This window comes from Typopeltis vanoorti, chromosome 8, assembly GCF_054136105.1.
Source record: "Typopeltis vanoorti isolate ZY-2024b chromosome 8, IOZ_Tvanoo_1.0, whole genome shotgun sequence".
NCBI lineage: Eukaryota > Metazoa > Arthropoda > Arachnida > Uropygi > Thelyphonidae > Typopeltis > Typopeltis vanoorti.
The window spans coordinates 18,214,568-18,239,598 of record NC_143556.1 but is presented as its reverse complement, the minus strand read 5'-3'; the positions used below and the strand labels follow the sequence as shown (position 1 = coordinate 18,239,598).

The following is a 25,031-nucleotide window of genomic DNA, read 5'->3' as shown; positions in this document are numbered from 1 at the left end:
CTTTAAGACATTCAGTATTATGTTGTCAAGTTCTACTGTCTTATAAGCATCAAGTTTACTTTATTCCACATATACCTCCTACTCTCTCACTATCATTCCCTCCTCCAAAATACCTCTACTCAAGTCCCTCATGATATCACATTCATGAGAATGAAATACCCTGATAAATTGCTCATTGAATACTTCAACCAGTGGCGGCTTGTACATAAGCACTGCGACATTGCAGCATCCCCAAGGAAAAAATGAAAAAATTAAATTTTGTTTGTGTTTATAAATAATAACAATGTTTACAACATTATATAAATGCAATACAACATGTTAAAGGTTACAGCTTATGTTTCGACATTGATTGAATAGTTAATAATTGGAATTGTTTGATTAATGACGATCTAATGCAGTGTCGGAATTATCACGTTCAGTTAGTTCCGGCTAGACTCGCCGATATTTGTTTGCACTTATCACTGCATGTAACAAGTGAATCTGACACTGCTCGTTGAACAGTGTCGCTACAGATAAATTGTATGCTTGCACGCGTTATTTCTGGGAGATACAAAACTTTTATTATTGGTGTGTGTTCGTGGTGAGGGTGAAATATTTTTGGTAAATCTTATTTTATGCTGTTAAAATAACATATTTATTTATTTATTTATTATAAATACAAGGCTGAATTATGACGAGTGTCACTGTTGAAAATATGAAAAGAATTATATTTTCTCAATTATTGTTACATGAAACAAATGCACTGTGATCTAACGCAGTGTCGGAATTGTTGAAACTGATATTTTTTTAATAAAATATATTGGTTTAATATTTTATTAAAAATTTTTTAATAAAGCAATTTTTGTAAATTTTTATTTATTAATAAATTGGTTACTGATTAGGAAAAAATGAATTATTTTTTCTTATTTTGTATATGCAGCACCCCACTTAAAAGTTTCACCAGCCGCCACTGACTTCAATTATTTGTATTTTCAATCTATTTCTGTTTTCATCCACTAACATCCTCCCATTATCATTCTATCTTTTGCTTGTCACATATTGGCATCAATCAGATATAAGACTTGATCCTCATGTACCCTCATTGCATATTGCTTAAGATTGTTTTCCTTCATTCGAGGTGTGATCTTTTCATTTCAATCAATATCATCCTAATTAAAATCACACATGATGATCACCTGTCTCTTGTTTACTAAGTCAATTTGCCTATGCATTTTTCTTCAACATTCACATTCCATGGCTTATAGCAACATCCAACTCAATATCTCATCCTATCACTTCTATTTCACATTGTCCACCTCAAAACTGCTGTAACTATTACCCCTTTATCGCTGAACCTTATGCAGGCATAATTTTCCCAGCTATCATCAATTAATCAAAATTCAAGTTGATTAATTTTAACTGTGTAGATGAGAACACAGACTGATAAGAAAATAACTATTTATTAACTGATATTTTGCTGTGTTATTAACTTATTGCTGATATTTTCTATCATATTCTATCCAGCATCTTTAGAGCACAAAAACAGTTTGTCATAGTATGCAAGACAACCACAATATGGTATAACAATGGGACTAGTTTGAACAGTTGTAACATGCAACAAAGACTAAAGGCCTAATCAGGCACCATCTATGTTGAGTAAAAATATAAAAAACACAAAGAGAGAGAGAGAGAGAGAGAGAGAGAGAGAAAGCAGGTATTAATTTGGCCTTAAGATGACTGTTTCAAATCTTTGGCAAATTTATACAGCCATACTTGAGGTTTGCAGTATGTTTCTGTTGATTCCAGGAACAACCTCTCTAACTTGTAAAAGCTTCAGGGGTATCTAGAACAGACCATGCTTTAGATAAACCTGCACACAGGATCAATTGGGAATAAACAAAAGTGCTGCACAGAAGCTTTTATAAGTCAGAGAGGTTGCTCCTGAAATCAACAAAAGCCCTGAAACATACTCCAAACCTCAACAAGTATGGCTGTATAAATTTGCCAAAGATTTGGGAGACGGTCATCTTTAGGCCAAATTAATACCCGCTTTCCCTCTCTATTTTTTTTTTTTTTTTTTTTTTACTCAACATAGATGCCACCTAATTAGGACTTTAGTCTTTGTGTTGCACGTTACAATTGTTCAAACTAGTCCCATTGTTATACCGGATTGTGGCTGTCTTGAGCATTATGACAAACTGTTTTTGTGCTCTGAAGATGCTGGATAGAATACCAGTGAAATATCAGCAATAAATTAATAAATAGTTATTTTCTTATCAGTCTGTGTTCTCATTTATACCATTAAAATAAATCAGCATCTCATTCCTATATTGTGCATACCCATACATAAATACACCATGTCTTGTTGTCCACTCTGACACCCCCACCCCATTTTCACTATCCATCATGCATTCCTGTTCTCACATTCTCATCTTTCATACTGCTCTCTTCTCTATTCACAAACACTTCATTCTCATCTGTTCCACTTTCCTGCTCTTTCACATTACCCCTGAGTTCCTCTTTCCCTTGTGCACATTATTCATTACTCTTATTTCAAGAAACAGTCTCCAGTTGATTCATGCCAAATCTATTTAAATGCAATCCGTCTCTTTTGTACCATTCTATTTGCCCCTTGAAGACATTCCATACCAGTAAACTCCACTAATTTCTCCTTATGCATTTCTACTAGAATACCATTCGTGATTTTTGGTTACTTCCTGAACTTATTGTCACCTGTACAACACACTAACCACCTTTCCTATGATACTGTTGTCTTTCACTCTTTTTGTTGATACTCATCCTCATATTCTCCCTCTGCCCATCCAATTCATTTTTCCCACAATCACCAATAACTCCATTATTACATGTTTGCTTTTCATTTCCAAAACCTCATCATCTTGTTCCTCTCTCCCCCCTCTCCTAGAAAACAAACCTTTCACAACCTGACATCCACCACACCTTTAATTACCTAACCAGCCATGATGTATATATATGTCCAGGTTACCATGGATGTGAAGTGCAAAATAAAATTGTAATACCATTGATATTATAATGAAATATATGATGGATACTAAGTGTAGAGGAGTGATGTATTTTATCCATATTGATGGTGACATGATTAATAATGGAATATCCACACAGCACCACTCTTGAGTCATTCAACACTTCTTTTTCTTCACTATATTTCATTTTATTCTTTCACACACACTTCCATTGATATCCACCAAACTCTAATCTTTTTTTTGTTTATGAGACTTTGTCATTATGCTCACTTTTGTTTCATCAGATTATTTTCTGAAAAACAAAATTCTTGGAATTATCAAAAGTGTGACAACTGCATACTCGTCACAGATAGCAGTTTTAAAATTTAATCATTTGAAGTGGATAAATTTTTTTTTCACCACTGGCAAGTGATAATGAATAACAGTAATGAAGATATTATTATTATTATTATTATTATGGGCGACTCCAAGGAGTCCTTAGACTCATCGACATTCACACAGTATTTATCATACTTTGCCTTGAACTCATTCACTGTCATAGCACCCACAACAGCTTATTCCACTCATTTACCACTCTCCAAGTAAAGAACCTAGCTCTAACACCCCTGTTAACCACATTTTTTCCCAGCTTCCATGTATGGCCCCTAGTCCTCCCACCACCAGCCCTATTCTCAAAAAATATCCTCTGAATTAATCCTATAGAAACCCTTCAGCAATTTGAATGGCTCAATCATATCTCCCCTTTTCTGCCTATCAACCAATTTTTGCAACCCACAAATCTTCAACCCGTTCTCATAAGGTTCATTCCATAGACCTGCTGTCATCTTGGAAAATTGCCTCTAGATCCACTTAACCTCCTCCCCATCAAGAAGAAACCTAGGTGACCAAATCTGGGCACAATAGTCAAGATGGGGTCTTATCAAGGCTCGATACAGAGGAACAATAACTTGCTTGTCTCTGCTCATCAAAGTATTCTTCAGCATCCAATAGCAGCAGTGGCACAGATTCTGTCTAATTTCTCTAAAGAAAAAAAAATTAGGGGAACAAATTCAGTGGTTCAGTTGTAACATGGAAAAATACAACTTATTTTAGAGAAATAATATATATCTGTTTAATAATTAATAATTAACCTTCTCGTGCAATACATTCTAATGATTCTTTCTTTTAAGGTTACATGGTGGTCAGCATTCATAGTGAAGAATTTATGGAGACAAAAACACACATTGGATAATTACTTATAATTATGAAAATAACATAATGTTATTTTCATAATAACACAGGAAATTTCACAGGACACAAACTACATGACACTACACAAAAGTAAGATAAATCTAAATGCTTTGTTAATAATTTACAATAGCCTGACCTCTGGTGAAAAAAATAAATAAATAAAATATATACAAAAATATAAATTAATTAACGAAATAAAATAAGGTTTTTACACATATTAGCATAATAATATACAGAAGATAGGAAAAAAATCTCCAAATAAATAAAAATAAAGTTTTATAGCCAGAGCTACATTAAACACATCTCTACAGTTTTGGAATTCTGCCATCGTGTTGTGGATGCTATATAGGTTGCAGACGGGACCTCCAGATTCCTGGAATTACTAATCCATCATTCTTGTTTAAATTTGGATGATGTTTCAGCATATCACAAGTCAAGTAAAGTAGTTACTCTAACATGGGTGTTTTTGTTTCCATAAATCCTTCACTGTAAATTCTAATGATGATTGTTTTAAGTAATCACATCTCATCTCATCATCTCATCTTCCTTTTCCTCTTTTACCTTGTGGTGTCAAGAGTTTATTAATCATCAGACCTCAAACTGTTCACAGGATAAGGTGATCAGCCCTATGCCCTGGTGTATCCTATGTCTGTAGTGTTGAGTTCTCAAGGCCGGTTTGCCTACTTTGCGAGATGAAAACCCCCAGGATAAACTGGGGAAAAAAACCCTACAGTCCATGCCCAAGACTAGCTAACTTGGCTATGACTGAGGAAGATTCTTCAGTTCCTCATGTCACCAATGGGAATCGAATCTAGGACACTTCTTCTCCAGGCATATAGTTGCAAAGCGCACAGCCACTAGGCTAAGCATGAAAAAACAAGAGATAACAATAGTGAAGTTGATGTTAATGGTTGTTCATGAAGTGGAAAGTGAAAAACTGGAGATAATGATTTCTATATGCAGAAAGATCAGCAGTTAATCAAAGAAAATGAGTGATTAAATCTGAAGTTATTAGTACACCAAACAGTAGATTAGCATAATTCAACTCAAACAAATTTTTATAAAAAAATCATTACCAATAGAATATAAAAAAAATCGGATTTTTGCTTACCATCATTACAAGAAGGGCACCATCTCAAAAGAAGAAAGTCACTAGTGGTGTGCTGCAGTTTTGGGACCATTGTTATTTAATTTGTATATTAATGATATGGGAATAGGTTTAAGTGGTGATATACAACTGTTTTCAGATGATGCATAACTGGGGAGTGTGATGACGAATCAAGCAGATGCTGTGGCCTTACAGGAGCACTTGAATAGACTGTATGAGTGGGAAACAGTATGGACCTGTCATTTCAATGTTGTCAAGTGTAAGTTTCTGAAATTTGGTAGGCAATAACATGATGCAAAGTATACACTTAGCACAAGTGTATACTTTGCATCCTATTTTGGAGAAAGATGAGGAGATAAGAGACCTTGGAGTGGTAGTGGTGGACAAGGATCTGAAGTTCAGAGGTAACACTGCACAAGTTGTGAAGGCATCACATCAGATTATGGCAATGATGCAGAGGACCTTAACTTGTAGAAATAAAGAGGTTCTGGTTCCATTGTACAAGGTCTTGATCAGGCCTTGTATGGATTGTTGTGCACAGATTTGTTCCTCTGGTTTTCATGGTGATGAGGATATGTTGGATGGGATCCAGAGAACACTGACTAAGGTCATAACTAGTCTCTGAGATATGAGGAGGACAGATTGAAGGAATGCAGTTTGCAAAGCCTTGTGAATAGGAGGAAGAGAGGGGGATATTATTGAGGCATTTAAGCTGATAAAGAGTTGTTCAAGTGTTGGTAAAGAGACATATACAAAATTCATAATCAAGAAATTGCAGGCCTTTGAGATGTGGTGCTATAGAAGAGCACTGAAGATTTCTTTGAACGAGAAAAAATTAATGAAGAGGTATTGAAGTTAAGGGGAACCAAAAACGCACTCATGGAAGACCTTATAAGGAGAAAATGCAAGATGGCAGGACACATATTAAGAGGATCAGCAAGGAAAACATCTCTGGAAATAGTGGTGGAAAATTAGACAAAAGATCTCCTGGTAGACCAAGAACTTCTTTGGTTGATAATATAAAGAACTGTTACAAGAGCTATTATGAGATCAAAAGAATGGCAGAAGATTGGATACCATAATTGCTACCCTCCAAATTGAAGAAGCTACTTAAGAAGAAGAAAGAGTTGTTACCACGTTAATGTGGAAGAAATTTTTCATAGAATCTTTCATAAGACCACCAACCAACAAAAAAGCAAGTTAGTGGTTTCACACTGGGAAATGAAATTGTCTATCACCTAAAGACATTTTGCTAAACATCCATTACCATAATGGGATTCAAACCCATAACTAGCTGAAGGGTGGATACTTAACTTATGCTGCCAATATGACCAGCATGTAGTAAACTCAATTCTTCTCTCAGAGATCTTTAAAATCAGTTATTTATATTACAACTATTAAATTATTTCAGGAAATTACAACACATACCAAATATTAATTAAAAGATAATTTTAATCAATACTTCCTATATTTCGGCAATGTTACATTGCCATTTTCATGGGAACATGAAACTATGATATGTGCATGCAGGCACCAACAACTAGCAAATGAGGCCGAAGAGTAACTAACTTTGTTCCTAGAGTCCTAAAGGTGCCTCTCCCCCTAGCAGGCTAAATTGGGTTGTCTTGGCTGTTAGGCTGATGTTCTCATCATGATGCAAGCTTCCCAAATTTGGGGCAGTCTCACGTACCCAAATGTGTTGAGGTTTGGGAAGTTTTTTAGAGCTGAGGCTGATTCCATGAACAATCTTCCATATTTATATTTGCTGCAGTGTAGTAAAATGGCTTTCTTCCATCATAATCTGTGGCAGGTATCCAGAGCATGGTCTGCAAGTCCAGAATTGGCTGTAGTGGTGAAACCGGATGTAGTCTTTGTGTTCGGATATCCTGATATTAGCTGTCCTGCCTGTCTGATCAAATTGATAATATAAAGAAATGTTACACGAGCTATTACGAGATCAAAAGAATGGCAGAAGATTGGATACTCTAGCATACCATGATTGCTACCATCCAAATTGGAGAAGCTACTTAAGTATGGCAATTTTACAACTGAACTGAAGACTATGAAATTAATATGATTATACATAAGCCATTAGGATCATTAATGGATAATTGAAATTTAGGTTTTATATTTAATTAATATATATAGTTATATTCATAAACTTATTTTTGAATTTTAGGTATAACAAGTTGGCTCGTGCTGTAAGAGATCTCTCAAGGAAGATAAAAGAACTTGATCCAAAAGATCCTTTTCGCACAGAATGCACCTCTCAGTTGCTTTTAAAACTGTAAGTGATAATATATTTGTATTTTATTTTTAAAATTATTTTATGAATTTGTTGGATGTCTAGGTAAATTTTAAGGTATTCTAATTATTATTATTATTTAATAATAATACTTAGAATACCTGGTTTTTTCACCCTGGTTTTTTTAAATTATTGTAATACTGCTAGTTGCCCATCTTTTTTAAATTGTTGGATAACTGGAATGTTTTGGTGTGATGCAGTATCACTAGTTTTTGATTTTCATAGATAATATTGTGATTGGCTGACTTATGATCTGTAATTTTGCCATTGTTTTCAAAACTAAAAACAAGAGTAACTGACTCATCTCTGTGAAACTGATTGCACTTTTTCTCTTTTTTGGTTCATCATAGCTACCTCTGTCCTTTGTAACAAGTATCCTCCCAGAGCTGTCACCAGATTAGATCGTGCCTTGAGGCAAACAATTAAATATCGCCCTGATGAATTATAAGACAAAAATATAAGAAAATCTCCAATTGCTATTTTGTTTTTATTACAAGAAAAACATTAATGCAAAATGATTACATAATAATATTAATTAAATATTTGCTCTACGGGGATGTTGCACATTTATAAATTATAAACTTCTAAATTATAACCTTCTTATAAATTATACCCTATGTCCGCCTCTATCGATATAGTTGCTAGACCAACCAATCTTTCTTGGGTCATTGTTGTTCGCAAATAACTTTTTAGTCTGTTTAAGCATGAAAAAACTTCTTTCCACACTTGCTACGCTAACAGGAATTGTTAGCGTAGCGACTGCACCTACCGCAATATGGCTGAACGAGCGCCCTTATTAAGCCGCGCCGTGAGGCAGGCTGCCTCTCTGCTTCACCCTGTCAACGGTACTGTATCCTCCATTAGTTATTTCCAAGAAATTACAGTCTGCAGCTGAATTATTTAAATTATTATTAACAAAGTTCTCATTTATAATCAATGTTTAGTTGTATATAAGTGCATCATAGGTTTTCATCTCTTTGTATACGGAATTACTACAAAAAAAAAAGTATTTCTACAGACAAACAGTATCATTCTTATTTATCATATTAAGAAATTTTGATAAATATGTTAAATTCATAAATAATATTGTGATTGGCTGACATTATATGAATAATCACAATGATTATTCACATAATAATAAATAATAAATAAATTTAGAATCATTGTGATTCTAAATTTATTATTATCATTATTATGAATTAAAATGAGTAAGTAAGCATTTATTAAACAGTAAATTGTTATTTTGTTTTACCCGTGACTTCTATAATACAATGCTTTTATAATAAACCATCTTATCTGTAATACTGACTTGCTATTTATTGTACATGTAATGCCATACATAGACAATAAAATAACTGCTTTTGAATTTTCTGACAGAGCGGTTATGCCCTGTGTATGGCATTTCTGTTTTCTGCCAAAGTATAGGATGACTTTCATGTGTTGTGTGATAGGCTAATTCTGATTTGTGTTTTCTTTTGTTCTTTTTTTTTACATCTTTAACATGCTCTCACATGCATCTTCCTTCCTTCCTTATGTAGCATATGCTGCATGAACAATGGATTTTATCTTCTTCTTCATCTATGATCTCTTGTGCTTTTAAGCATCAAGATTTTGCCCAAAGAGATTTCCATGCTGTCCTGTTCAAGGCTTGTTCTTTGTTTCTTTCCAGTTAATTCCCTTCTTTTCCAATTTTTCTTTAATTTCCTTTTGCCAACCTTTCCTAGGCCTGCCTATGTTTCTTTTTCCTATTTTCTGGCTTTCATATACAGTTTTTGCTATTCTTCCTTTTTCCATTTAATTAAGATGTCCAAACCACCCCATTTGGGCTTGCGTTATGAATTGGTTCAGAGGTGCAACTTGAAGGTTCTCTCTTATAGTTTCATTTCTTTATTCAGTCTAGTCTTGTTTTTTGTGCCACTTTCCTAAGATTCATTTCAATTGTTTGTAGTTTATTTGTCTTTCCTGTTGTTAAACACCAGGACTTGCAACTGTATGTTAATGTTGGTACAAACACTGAATTTTACACTGCCATTTTGGTATTCTGGGTAACTTCTTTCTAGGAGTGGGCCTTTCATTGCATAGAATAGCTTTGTTCCCCCCTGTTATTCTGTTGTTAATTTCTGTGTCTAGTCTACCATCTTCTTGTATATATGATCCCAAGTATTTAAAAGAGTGAACTTGTTCCAGTTGATGGTTGTCTATTTTTATTTGTTTTGGTTGGTTTCTAGATATGATCACTGTTTTATTTATATTTATGGTCATATTCCTTTTCTTTGTTTCTTCATACCAAATGTTGATGTTGAACTGCAAATCTTCAGCTGTATTTGCTAGAATTACAATCATCTGCAAAAGGCATGCGTGAAATTCTGGTTTCTTTCAGTTTCCTGTATCCTAGGTGAAACTTTTTTGTTTTTGTTTGGTATACCTGTAAAATTTCATCCATTACTATAATGAAAAGAAGAGGGCTGAGGATACAGCCTTGCCTCGCTCCTACATTTGTTTCAAATTCTTTTGATCTATTATTATGGTTTCTTACATAATTCTATTATGTTTGTAGACACTTTGTATGGCTGCTATTAAGTTATCTTGTATCTTGTTTTTCTTTAATGTTTGTCATATTAAGTGTCTGGGAACTCAGTCAAAGGTCTTTTCGAAATCTATAAAACATGCATGTAGTTCTTTTCCATATTCCAATGTTTTTTCTGATATTTGTCTAAGACTGAAGATAAGATCCTGTGTGGTTCTATTTTTTGAAAGCCATATTGCATTTCGTCCAGTGTATCCTTTATTTGGTTCCTAAGCCTGTCTTCCATATGACTTTTTCCATATGACATTGTAAAGGAAATTTTATGGCTTTCGTTCCTAAATTCTTTATCATTTCCGGTGTTATTTGGTCATGCTGATTTGCCCAGTTTTATTTTATTTATTGCTGCTAACAGTTCACTTGCATGAATTTCCTCACTTTGATCTTCTATTTTGCTTTCATGCCTTGCTCTTAGGGTTCTATTTTTTCCTGTCCTGCATCTTCCAATAATTCTTGGAAGTACTTTTTTCACCTTTCCATGGTGACTTTGGAATTTGGGAGTAACTTTCCCATCCTTATTTTTGATAAACTTTATGGAGCATTCTTTCTCTGACCTCATTCTTCTTAAAACATTATAGAAGAGTTTTTGGTTTCCTTTAACATTTTGTTCTAAAGTATGTCCAAAGTCTTCCCAGCATTTTCTTTTCTCTTCTTTCACTAAGGTTTTAACTTTATTTCTTTGGGTGTTGTATAGTTCTTTATCAACCTGCAGCTTTGATGTTATATATCTCTTTCACAATTGCTTTTTCTTTTTAATTTCTTCTTTTAGTTCTTCAGTTCACCAGGGTGTGTTCATGGAAATTCTGTGAGCTCTATTGCATGAGTAATGTGGATGATACCTATTTTTTTGTGCTGGATGGTGATGAGAAATTGTGTGTTGATAACATCCTATGTTAGTTGGTTTCCTGTAGACTGAGAAGTTGAGTGTATTTTGTTCTGATATCTCAACTAATGTATCCAAAAATGGTAAAGACCTATTTCTTTCTAATTCAACTGTAAATTTGATTTAAGGGTGAATCAAGAAATACGACCAAAAATTTGGCAAAGATATGATATTTTTATCATCTGGCCTTGGTCTTCTACCCAATTCGAAGATTTCATTACCTTCTCGAACAATATTCATCCTCAAATCAAATTCACAGTTCAGTTAGAAAGAAATAGGTCTTTACCATTTTTGGATACATTACTTGAGATATTAGAGCAAACACCAGTCTATCTACAGGAAACCAACTAACAGGATGTTATCTACATGAAAATCAGCACAAAAAATTGGCATCATCTGCTCTTTACGTGACTGAGCCTACAGAATTTCCACAAGTATAGATAAAAGAAACCAAGAACTACAGTATCTTAATTCTGTCCTTCCAAAAAATGATTATAACAGAACATTAGTCAAAAATATTCTGTCTCAACCTCCAAAACAAACAGAAGAACAAATAAACCAAGAATATAAAGGAGCAGTGATTCTGCAATAATGTCAGTGACTGGCAACTTCTAAGTTGTTATTATTCTGCAATCTAAATCTAATCTGAGTAGGAGATTGTCATGAAGACAATCTCGTCCTTAGATTTGTGTACATTTGTTTATGATATATTCCTTGCCATATTCTATTGAGTTCAGTTTTATTTATACAAAAGATTTTCTACTTTAGCTCATTTTCATTTAAAGTATAACTGAGAGGAGACCTCCACATAGCCTTTAAAGGAATGCGGAGAACCGACCAGGGCTTCTGACCTAATGTCCAATCCTCACCTTCTCGTGGTGCACCCTGTTGGGTATCTACTTTGATACTGAACGAATGAGGATGGGCTGGCAATTTGGGATTTAGCCGACCAAATTGTATTCTTATTGGTTAAACCAAAATAAAAAATGATGGTACAACATGACAAAATTTCATGCCGGCTGGGGCGTCGCCCGGTTAAACAAGGCCCCCGTTGTTTTCGCCAGGGAACCAGGGCGAACAGCGAAAAGTCAGCTACTGGAACAAATCTGAAAACAAACCCCAACTCAACATCACCAGAGTTAAAGATCGGTACTATCAACGTAAGAAGCCTGAATGGCAAAGAAATGGAGCTAGCTGAGGAATTAGATAAGTACCAGATCGACATAATAGGGGTGACTGAAACAAAAAAGACCAAAACTGGTGAGATCTTTCTGAGCAATAAATACAAAATGTTATATTCAGGCAATAACAATCAAGGAAAAGAAGGAGTAGCCATAGTATTCAACACAAAATACGAGGCTAATCTTCTTGAATGGCAGTCAGTCTCAAGTAGAGTAATGTGGGCAAATATGAGAATGGGGAACTGGACAATGAGACTTATTTGTGCCTATGGTCCCACAGAAGGCTCTACTAAGGTAGAAGTGGAGGAATTTTTTGAGGCTTTAGAAAAAGCAACTGACACAATGAAAAAGGAAAAGTTGGTCCTTGTTGGGGATCTAAATAGTAGAGTAGGAAATGATTGTGAGACATACAAAAATATTTTGGGAAAATTTGGAGAAAAGAGCAAAGCTAATAATAATGGCAAATATCTGTTGGATTTCTGCTCAGGACATGGACTGGTTATTACTAACACCATGTTCCAACATAAAAATGTGCACAAATTCACATGGAGAGAAGAGGCTAGGAATAAGAAAAGTCTCATTGACTATGTTATTGTTGATAGTGATGTTTTCTCCCTGGTGCAGGACACCAGAGTGTACAGAGGATTTGAAATTGGAAGTGATCACTATTTAGTCTTGAGCAGGATAAAATTGAATTTCATATTGAAAAGAATAACATGTAAGAAAGTTTTAAAGCGAATAAAAGTTGAGCAGCTCTCAGATGTAAACTGTAGACTAAAATACAGAAATATTATTGAAAAGAAAATGAAAGAGTTTGAGAACAGGAATCAAACCTTGGAGATTCAGTGGCAAACTCTGAAGGAAACATTGATTGATTCTGCCAGAGAGGCATGTGGTGAGGTTGTGTGCAAAGATAAAAAAATCAGAACTCCCTGGTGGACACAGGAAGTTAAAGAGGCAGTGAAGGAAAAGAAGAAAGCATATCAAAAGTTCCTGGCAAATAAGTCAGCTTTTACTCTTACAGAATACAGAGACAAATGTAAGAAAGCTAAACAGTGTGTAAAACTAGCTAAACAAAAGTCATGGGAGGACTTTGGCAAGAATATAGAAAATAAATATCAAGAAGGTGGCAAAATATTCTGGAGGTTGTTGAAGAAGCTTAGGAATGGAGGAAAGAGTGCTGTAAAAGGAATTAGAGATGATAAAGGTGAAATGAAAACAGGAGAAAAAGATATCCTTGAAGTATGGAGTAATTACTTTGAAAAACTGCTAAATGAAACAAGCAGTGATGACAGCACAGTGATAAAAAACACTGACCAGGCATGCAGTCAGGAATACATATCCATACTTGAAGTAGAAAAAGCCATCAAAGGCTTGAAATGTGGAAAGGCAGCAGGAGTAGATGATATTCGACCAGAAATGCTGAAGTATGGTGGTATAAGAGTCTTACAGTGGCTGCACTGCATAGTTCAGCAAGCCTGGACAGAGGGACGAATTCCTGATGATTGGAGTAGAGCTCTCATAGTACCCATATATAAAAAGGGAAATAAAACTGAATGTGAGAATTACAGAGGTATTTCCCTACTGAGTGTTCCTGGCAAGATCTATGCAAGTATACTTGAGAAACGGTTGAGAAGAATTGTGGAAGAAAAGCTTGGTGAAGAACAAGCTGGATTCAGGCCAAATAGAGGCTGTCAGGATCAGATCTTCACTTTACGACAAATAGTCGAGAAAGCATGGGAATATAACAAAGATCTGTATTTAAGTTTTGTTGATTTGGAAAAGGCATATGACAAGGTGCCAAGAGAGAAGCTATTCAATACGCTGCAGTTATATGGTGTCAATGGGTCATTATATCAAGCAATACTTAGTCTGTATTTGAGTTGTGAGTCAGCAGTTAGAATTGAAGGAAGTACAGGAAGATGGTTTAATGTTAAATCTGGTGTGAGACAAGGATGTACATTATCCCCTCTGTTATTCATTATCTATATGGATCACATTATGAAGGAATGTGGTATTAAACCTGATATCAAAATTGGAGATGTTAATGTCAGCTCTTTGCTTTATGCGGATGATGTTATACTTCTAAATAAATCTGCTACAAGTCTGCAAGATTCTCTGACTAAATTGAATAGCTGTTGTAATAGATATGGTATGAAGGTCAGCAATAAAAAGACAAAGACAATGAAAATAGGCAGAATCGTTGAAAATGTCAACTGTGTTGTGAATGGAGAACCTGTGGAACAAGTAAAACATTTCAGCTACTTAGGCACAATTTTTACTGAAGATGGTAAACTAAATATAGAAATAGACAACAGAATCAGCAAAGCTGGTATCGTGGGAAGTCAATTGAATAAATTCATATGGAATAAGAAAGAAATTAGTCGGAACACTAAATTAGCTGTATACAAAACTGTGTTCAAACCAATTTTAACTTATGGATCTGAGAGCTGGGTCAGAAGTAAAACACTTGACCAAAGACTAGAGACCGCAGATATGAGAGTCCTGAGAAAGATTAGAGGCGTGAACAGATGGCATCAATGGCAATATCATATTAAAAATGAGGATATTAGGAAAGAACTTGACATTGTCAGCATCCAGGAATGCGTTAGCAGAGCTAATCTCAGATGGTATGGTCACTTAAATAGAATGGGAGAGGAAAGATTAGCAAAACAAGTGTTCTCTGCCAGGTTGGCAGGAAAACGACCCAGAGGAAGACCAAGATATAGGTGGATTGATACGGTACAAAGTGCCTTAGACGATAGAAATATAAGATCTGATAATGTTGGAGTCTTGACAAGTAACAGACTGATTTGGAGGAAAATTGTAGATAGGAAGTTAGTAATGATGTAATTTTTTCATGTAGTACTGTCATATCCTGTACACCCCTTGAGGGTACATGGCAGGAATTTGATGATGATGATGATATTTTCTTTTTGATCTAATAGTTCTTTAATGGAGTCTAGTAGTGTGTGTTCATAATACTCTAATGTGTCTATTCTGGGATCCCTATACTGAAGAAATCCAAGTCTCTCTAAATAATAACTTACATTTTGTTATATATACTTCTATAGGAGGGGCTACCAACCTTTTTGGTCCTCGTACCCCTTGGCTTTTAGTAAATTATCCAGTACCCCCATTCATTATAATAAGAAATAAATTCTTAAGTTTACCATACAGATTCAAAGAATATAAGAAATAAACAGTAATTAAGTTTTCATAAAAGCTTTATTCGGTAAATAAATCACTTACATTATCATAAAATTTTAAAATCTTTATTAAACTGCAATAAAATCAACTAGTGAGACCCTTAATTCTGTTTCTTATCCACCAGCAGTTTTATTCTTGGTACAATTTTTGAAATAGATACCCACATATCATGTTCAGTTTGTTTCTTGTTTTGGACTTGATTGAAAACGGAACTGAGAATTCTGATTCACATAGATAAGTTGTGATAAATGGAATTATAGCCAATTAAGCACGTTTGGTGATAACGGGATATGCTTCTCCAAGTGTATACCAACAATTTTGTAACTTCATTGATTAGAATTCAATTCGGAGTTTCTTGTTATTGCGGAGGTCTTTCACTGGGTCATTGTCACTGATTTTTTTCTAAATCATTATGAAAAGGATTATGTATCCAGATTTCATTCATTTGGTCAGGAGGAATTATTCTTGCAAGTGCCTCTTTCAAAGTTTTTAAATGCAATATAATGCTATCATGAACTTCCTGTTTTAGTTCATATCCCAGATCTGAAGTGATTTCATCAAGAGATTTGAAATTGGCAAAGTTACCTAACTCCACCCTTCTTTCCCAGAGAGTTAATTTTACTTGAAATGATTATAACTTTTCTTCAGCCTCCATGAGAATGACATCTGTACCTTGCACTGAAATGTTCACAGAATTAAGAATTCCAAATACATCAGAAAGATAAGATAGAGAAATCTCAAAGTTTGGATCTTTGAAATATGAAGCAAAAGCAGATTCTTTTCCGACTAAAAAAATTTCAATTAAATTTCTAAGTTCAAAAACCCTTCTAAAACATTTTCTCTGGATAACCATCGTACTTCTGTATGAAGCAGCAGTATGATATGATCTGCTCCAACCGCTTCACACATGGTGATTCAATGCTTTTGCTTTGATAAAATTCACAACTTGAACAACAACATCCAAAACGGCTTTCAAATTATGTGGAAGTGTTTTAGATGCTAAAGCATACCGGTGAAGGATGCAATGACTTGTAAAAATATTTGGGTTGATTTCTTTAACTAAAGCAGAAACCTGATTTTTTTCCCAACATATCAGGAGAACCGTCAGTACAAATAGATTCCCATGAAAGGCCATTTGAATCAAAAAAATCATTCACCAAATTCATAATGTCCACTGCCTTTGTTGTTTCTTTCAACGGTTTACAAAAATGAAATTCCTCTTTTATTTCATTCTGATGTATATATATCTAGTAAAAACAAGAAGCTGTGCACAGTTAGAGACATCAGTTGATTCATCCAACTGTAAACTAATTCTTGCCGGACTTTAAGTAATTTAATAAAAAAGTAATTTAGCTAACCCATGTTTATGTTTATTCTTGATTTCCTCCACTACCTGTACATTTGTGTCTTCTGACATTTCTCAAATCCGATCACAAATTGTATTATTTGATAATGGTATTTGTGCAATTTTCTCTTTTGCTTCTTTACCACACGTCAACTCAACCATGTTCATAGCACTCGGCTTCACTAATGTCTCAACAGTTGTATGTGGTTTCTTTTCTTTGGCAACCCTCAATGCGATGCGATAACTGGCTCCAGTGCTGCTTCTTCGGGGTAATAAATCCATGGTCATGAAGTGTGATATTCTTACCAAATTGTGCTCGTTTTATTCTAAATGAGGACTCTGACTCGTTAGAATGTTTGGGATGAACATTCTGAAGATGCTCTCTCAATTTTGATGGCTTCATACTGCCATTGCTGAATAACTTGGAGCAAATGAAGCACTGCAGCTTTTGCACGCCTTCTTTGTCAAGCACAAAAGTAAAACCATATTGCACATATGAATCTTGGTAACGATGTTTCTTTGGCGTGATCATTCCTTGGGCCTGCAAAAATAATATTTTTTGTATATAAATCCTGATCTAACCTTTCATTTTAAAAAATAAGCGAAAAAATAAATAAATAGTGAATTTTAATGTATTTAGATCTTGATCTATCCTTTCATTTTTAGAATAGGCTAAAAATAAACTATAAGCTACTTATGATTAGATTAAAATTTAGTTAGCAAAAGTAATTTAGCTAACCTATGTTTATTACTAAAACGTGTGTACTGTGAGCATGTCGAAATGATGCAGTTGGAGTGTGTACCATACAGTACATCACGCGCATGCACAGGAGGTGCAGATGCCGTGGAGGCAAGCCTCGAGGACAACCAATCTGGCAATTTCACTAGCTATCTTGAATCTTAACCGGGCATTTTGAGGTATCGGACCCTGCAGTGAGAAAAAAGTCTATGCAGCCTCACTGTGTCCATGTCCAAAAATGATACCTGAAACATTGCTGGTGTGGTTGACAGACAGACAGTAGCAACATGGAATAGCCCGGAAATGTTGATAACATTACTATTTTTGGAATATATCATCATCATCATCATCATCAAATTCCTGCCATGTACCCTCAAGGGGTGTACAGGATATGACAGTACTACATGAAAAAATTACATCATTACTAACTTCCTATCTACAATTTTCCTCCAAATCAGTCTGTTACTTGTCAAGACTCCAACATTATCAGATCTTATATTTCTATCGTCTAAGGCACTTTGTACCGTATCAATCCACCTATATCTTGGTCTTCCTCTGGGTCGTTTTCCTGCCAACCTGGCAGAGAACATTTGTTTTGCTAATCTTTCCTCTCCCATTCTATTTAAGTGACCATACCATCTGAGATTAGCTCTGCTAACGCATTCCTGGATGCTGACAATGTCAAGTTCTTTCCTAATATCCTCATTTTTAATATGATATTGCCATTGATGCCATCTGTTCACGCCTCTAATCTTTCTCAGGACTCTCATATCTGCGGTCTCTAGTCTTTGGTCAAGTGTTTTACTTCTGACCCAGCTCTCAGATCCATAAGTTAAAATTGGTTTGAACACAGTCTTGTATACAGCTAATTTAGTGTTCCGACTAATTTCTTTCTTATTCCATATGAATTTATTCAATTGACTTCCCACGATACCAGCTTTGCTGATTCTGTTGTCTATTTCTATATTTAGTTATCTTCAGTAAAAATTGTGCCTAAGTAGCTGAAATGATTTACTTGTTCCACAGGTTCTCCATTCACAACACAGTTGACATTTTCAATGATTCTGCCTATTTTCATTGTCTTTGTCTTTTTATTGCTGACCTTCATACCATATCTATTACAACAGTTATTCAATTTAGTCAGGGAATCTTGCAGACTTGTAGCAGATTTATTTAGAAGTATAACATTCTGCATAAAGCAAAGAGCAGACATTAACATCTCCAATTTTGATATCAGGTTTAATACCACTTTCCTTCATAATGTGATCCATATAGATAATGAATAACAGAGGGGATAATGTACATCCTTGTCTGACACCAGATTTAACATTAAACCATCTTCCTGTACTTCCTTCAATTCTAACTGCTGACTCACAACTCAAATACAGACTAAGTATTGCTTGATATAATGCCCCATTGACACCATATAACTGCAGCGTATTGAATAGCTTCTCTCTTGGCACCTTGTCATATGCCTTTTCCAAATCGACAAAACTTAAATACAGATCTTTGTTATATTCCCATGCTTTCTCGACTATTTGTCGTAAAGTGAAGAACTGATCCTGACAGCCTCTATTTGGCCTGAATCCAGCTTGTTCTTCACCAAGCTTTTCTTCCACAATTCTTCTCAACCGTTTCTCAAGTATACTTGCATAGATCTTGCCAGGAACACTCAGTAGGGAAATACCTCTGTAATTCTCACATTCAGTTTTATTTCCCTTTTTATATATGGGTACTATGAGAGCTCTACTCCAATCATCGGGAATTCGTCCCTCTGTCCAGGCTTTCTGAACTATGCAGTGCAGCCACTGTAAGACTCTTATACCACCATACTTCAGCATTTCTGGTCGAATATCATCTACTCCTGCTGGAATATATTAATATTTGGAATATATTAATATTAATATATTAATATATTTGGAATATATTAATAGCATAATATACTTATTTACCTGCTATTCACCGTACCCCCAGGAGATATGGGTATCCCAGGTTGGGAACCACTGTTCTCTAGGGTCTGAACTTACTGCTACCTAATATGGTCTAATATTTTGTACTTAGTGGGCCTAATTGTATTCTGTATTGATTTAAACCATAAATAGAAATTACAGTATAATGTCCTGAAATGTAATGCTGGCTTCTTCATTTTCCATAATCCACAAAGGACTGTAAAGTAGATGTTAGGATATATTCCTGACAGAAATTGTCCACTCAGTCCTTGATTGACACTTTGCTTTCAGCTATAAATGAAGCACCTATCCAATTTTTTTATTGTCTATTCACTTTATTCTAGGTCTGCCTCTTTTTCAAGTTCCTAGAATAAGTTCTTCAAGAACTTGCATTGGTAGACCATTTGATTTGTTTCGAAATTTGTGATGTGATCAGTGTATGGTATCTTTATGACTCGTCTGTAGCACCTCATTTCAAATGTCAGCAACCTTTTTTCAGCTTCTTTTAGGAGGGTCCAAAAGTTTTACTCCTGTTTAGACATTAACTAGTGTATCAATAAGGTGTAATCTGTTTGTAAATTGTAAGCTTTTTTTTTAATGGCATATTGCACTATTTTATTTTATTTATTGACAATTCCTCTCTTATTGTTTCACAGGCCCTTCCATATCACATTGTATGTACAGCAATGGTCTTCTAGGAAATATGAGACCTCTTTGGAGACAGATTTCATTTGTCTGGGGGGGGGGTAGTATTCAGATATCTGACTACTTTCTTCTTCAAGTGTCATCCCCTAGAAGGAGGTTGGCAACCATGTCATGGAACCTTTTTCTTTCTTTTGCTGCTCTGGAACATTTATGGTAATTCAAGCCAGTCCAGTCCTTAATGTCTTCAAACCACATTCTCCTGGGTCTACCTCTCCCTCTTTTTCCATCCAATTTCCCTTCTAGTATTAACTTCTGAATGCCTTGTCTAGTTAGATGTCCAAAATATTTAATTTTTTGCTCTTTAATTATTTTCATTAATGTTCTTTTCATTTTTGCTTTCTTTAAGACATCTTTGTTTTTCATTTTCTCTGTCCATGGTATTTTCAACATTCTTCTGATGGTCCATATTTTGAAAGCTTCTAATTTTTTCTCTGCTTCTGACTAGTTTACCAGTAAGAAAACTTTGGTATGAATTAATTCTGCTGGATTTTACTATAATGAACAAGGCTTAAAAAAATTTGTGCTGGCTTTCCTCCCCACTCCATGTGAGGCACCTGTTCATGGTGGAAGGACTCCAGTAAAGGTCCCCCTTTTTATTTGTCTGTTCTTTTCTTCCCATATTATTTGCTCTATTTCTTAGTTGTTTTTAGTCCCCTGTTTTCCAGACCACCACCACCAGGATCCACTAGGATCCAATGCCCTGCTGACATGTTTGCTCTGCAGTGCAACCAATGGGCATCTGGAAAGGGGAATTCTGGTAGTCTGGCATTACTTTGGTCCCTGCTCTGGCAAGACGGGGTTGCCTGGATGGTCTATCCAGGATCACTCCTCTAGTTGACTGTTTTACTGTTAAATATCTCTGCAAGGGTAAACATTGATAGCCATAAAAAGTGTTCCCATATGAGATGGTATCCTGCTGATCAGGAATATCATCCTTATATTTAACACCTCTAAACTCTGAACATCAGTTAAATCAGGGCATCTCAGTTGGGTTTTGTATCCTGAACCCTTTGCTCTGTTTGAAATGTCAGAAATGTGGCCAAGCTCCCTTTTGGAGCTCTGTCTTCTATGCTTGATGTGGCAGTAAGAAGCATGATTGCAAAGGCTGAGTGTAAACACCCACGTGCTCAGATTGCAAGGAGAAATAACCAGCTTACTCCTGAGTATTATAAAGATGGAAGGATGAAAAGCATATTCAAAAGATCAAGACTAGCAGACTATACCATACCAAGAGGTGAAAAGGAAGTATGGCACCACCACTACCACAACAACACATCTAATGCTGAGAAGGCAGCACTAGAGAAAGTGTGAAAGGGAGCATACTCGTCTGTCCCACTTCTCACAGTTTCATTATCCTTAGTGGCATGATTTACTTGCAATCTTTATAGAGAAGATTAGAAAATAAAATGAACATGGATTCACTCCAAAATACACCAATGGTTTCACTGCATCTAAATACACTATTATTATTATTCCTGACACCTCCAAGGAGTCCGAAGACTCATCGTGGAAGGATACCTACAACTGTCTCAACCACTATACCGAACCTCTACTATGAATTAACGCCATCTACTGCCCACCACCACCATAACTGGTATTCTATGTCTGTAAATTGCGTGTGTTCTGAAGGGCCGATTTGTCTGTATGCGGGATGAAAAACCCGAGTTTCCGGGAGAAAAAAACCTGCTACCTCCGTATAAGATCGGCTAACTCACCTTTGACTGAAATCGTCCAGATAAAGATTCCTCCCATTGCGACGAGAATCGAACTTAGGCCTATTCCAATTGAAGGGCGCAATGTACAGTCGTTCTTCCAATTGTGCTACAGAGGTGCTTAAGAAACAAAAAGTACTAATTCAAAAACACTAATTCAAAAAAATAATGGATATCTTTCCCAAGGAGGAAGAGATAGACACTGGCTGTTTAGAAACCACAGTTTCTAAAAAGACTGATAAAACAGATCCTCATAAAACTGGAAGCCAGTTGTATCTACCAAACACAAATGATTAGCATATTCATACAGTGCAGTTGTCGCAGATTCTGCCAAAACATGGATGATATCAAGGCCTCTTGCAGAAACATAAATCAATGTCTTCAAGAGTTGTATTTGACACCTGGTGGGATCCTACATATGGAATGGGAGATGTTGCCTGCCTGGTTAGAAATTGCCCTTCTTGTGGGCAACCATATCCCTTTTCAGCAAGTCCAGCTTAGAGGCAGTTGCCATTCACCTCTCTGATCTCTTATTACAGTATGATGTATCTATCTGCCACCCCTGTGCAGATATTTTCCAGGATTACCTTGGGTTATAGTTGTCACCCCTGTACTCTTAATGGAGATTTCAGTGGCTACAATACTATGTGGAGTGGTGCTCACAGTAACATCAAAAGAAGAGTTGCAGAGTACATGCTTGACCACAATAACCTATCCTTCCTAAACATGAAAGCAACATCTTTTTCCAAATGCCTACTCAAACATTCACTGCTGTTGACAATTTGTTCACTATCCTTATTTTCACTTTTTAATTGGAAAGTAATTTTCATGTGATTTCATCATAGATGTGATGTTGAAAAATAGATCAATCTGACTGGGATATCTTCTCATCCTAGAATTTGTCTGTTGGTTTCCCTCTGCTCTTGCCTCTTTCTCCAAGAAGAGGGAGTTTATCACACTATTCTGTCAAAGTTAACTCAGTAACAGAACAGCTTCCTCCAGCTTTAAGTAATATCCTCTATGTGAATGACTTTACCATCTTTTGTCATAGACAAAACCCTTTTGAGGATTATAGACAGAAAGTTGCAGTGAACTCTTGACCATTTTTCAAACTGAGCACTTTCAAATGGATTCATATTTTTTCCAGCTGCACATTTTCATGTGGCAATAATCTGTTTGTTTGCATTTTTGCTGCAAACATGATCTTCATCCTGATCTAGAATAGGACAAGCAGCATTTCTAACTCATGTGTCAGTTGCAAGTGTTGAAGAAAGATGCAACATCCTTCATACACTAGCTTCCACTTCTTGGGGTGTAGACAGATGTTCATTTCTTCACTTATATTGAACACTTATCAGATCATGACTCAGTTATGGATCTCATGTCTGTGATTTTGCTAGAGACAGTGTACTTCTGGATCCAATCCACCATCAGGCTATCAGAATTGCAACTTGAGCATTTTGAATATCACTTATTTTGTTAGTGTAAAGAATAGGTGATAAAAAATCCCTGGCAGACCATCCTGCATGACCCAGTTATTTTTTGTCCATGGTGGGAAAATTTTCACAATATCCATGAAACTGCCACATGTAAAACCTTCAATTTGTTAATAAAAGCATTACTGCAAGCTTTTGACATCAAGATAGTCAATATTGCATGGATGTCATTAAATGCGCTTCCACCATTGCACAGCTACATTCCATCATGCAAATTAATAAATGTTCCAATTCTTCCTGTCTGTCAACAGCTCTTTCAAACACAGTGGGCAGAATATTTTAATTTTGTACCTGTGTATATAGACAGTTCAAAATTAATCTCTAGTGGATCTGCAGAATGTATCATCTATACTGCTGAGCTGCAAGCAGTTGAGCTTACATTAAATACATAAAATTGAAATGCCACCAGACATACATTCTTACACTGATTTAAGGTCTGTTCAGGCACTTAGAAGTCTGAATACCAACAACATCTGCTGCCATCTGGATGCTTGCTTGTGTTGGATTGACCACTTTGGGATCAAGGAAATGGGTGGCAGCCTCTATATGGATTATATATCTTTGTCTTATAAGCATTAATATGCTTATAAGACAAAGTAATATCCCACTGGCTGACATCATGGAATAGAGAGAATAGCAAAAATATGTACTAGACTAAGCCTGAAATTAAATGGTGGCAGCCTATTCTTCTTTTTTCTGATGAGTTCTAAAATATTGGTGCATAGATAGTTGAGGTGATGTCATATGATGTAGCAGAAAAAAAAAAAAAAAAAAAAAAAAAAAAAAAAAAAAAAAAAAAAAACAGTGCTTCACTGTATAAATAAGTAGTAGCAGAAGAAAATAAATTATTTATTTATTGATCTTACTAATATTTCACTAGTTTTCTAATTAACATCTGTGGAGCACAAATTACAACATGGCACTCAAGGTTGTTGCAAAAGCAATTCAAATTGTAACTGAAAATGAAGTAATGTCCTATCAAGATGTCCTCTGAGGGCCAGATAGAAATGAAGTTAATTCATCGAAGTCAAGCTAAATGTGATCTAAGAGCAAACATTTCCCAGAGTTTAGGTTAGGAGAGTGTTTAATAGCTTATCATGCTCTGCCAGTCTTGACTTGCCATACAGATGATTATAGATATACAGTCATTATACAGATGATTTTAGATACTTTTTATGTTTCTGCAATAATTTTATTGAGTGTTGTGTTTTACCACAGTTGTAATTTGTGCGCTAAAGATAATATACTCTAGGAAAATAAAATCTGTAATGCTTCTTTATCAATTTTCCAAGTTTTAATATTCACTATTAATGATTCATATTCTGCATATTGTATCATTGGATATGAAATAAGCTGATTACTTTAGATTATTATCTAAAATACATATGATATCTTAGATAATAATCTAAAAAATCATATGCATTTTAGATTATTACCATCATCATCATAACACTAATTATGGGTATGACCATATTGATCTGTTCTGGTCTCATTATCCATCCAATATCCTTTTTTGAGGTCTACCCTGCCTTCTCTTTCCAATTGGCTTATATTTTAGTATTTGTTTAGGATATCGGGTGTTGGCCATTCAGTTTAAATGTTC

At 35.2% G+C, this 25,031-nt stretch overlaps 1 protein-coding gene across 1 annotated transcript in view; it reads left to right on the top strand.

Annotated features, from left to right (window-relative positions):
• Positions 1-25,031, top strand: part of LOC150103768 (U3 small nucleolar ribonucleoprotein IMP3) — a 157,185-nt gene that overhangs the window by 7,616 nt on the left and 124,538 nt on the right. The window contains exon 2 of the mRNA XM_090396752.1: positions 7,499-7,606. Within this exon, the coding sequence (XP_090252878.1) occupies positions 7,499-7,606 (108 nt within the window). The remainder of the gene's footprint in view (positions 1-7,498; positions 7,607-25,031) is intronic.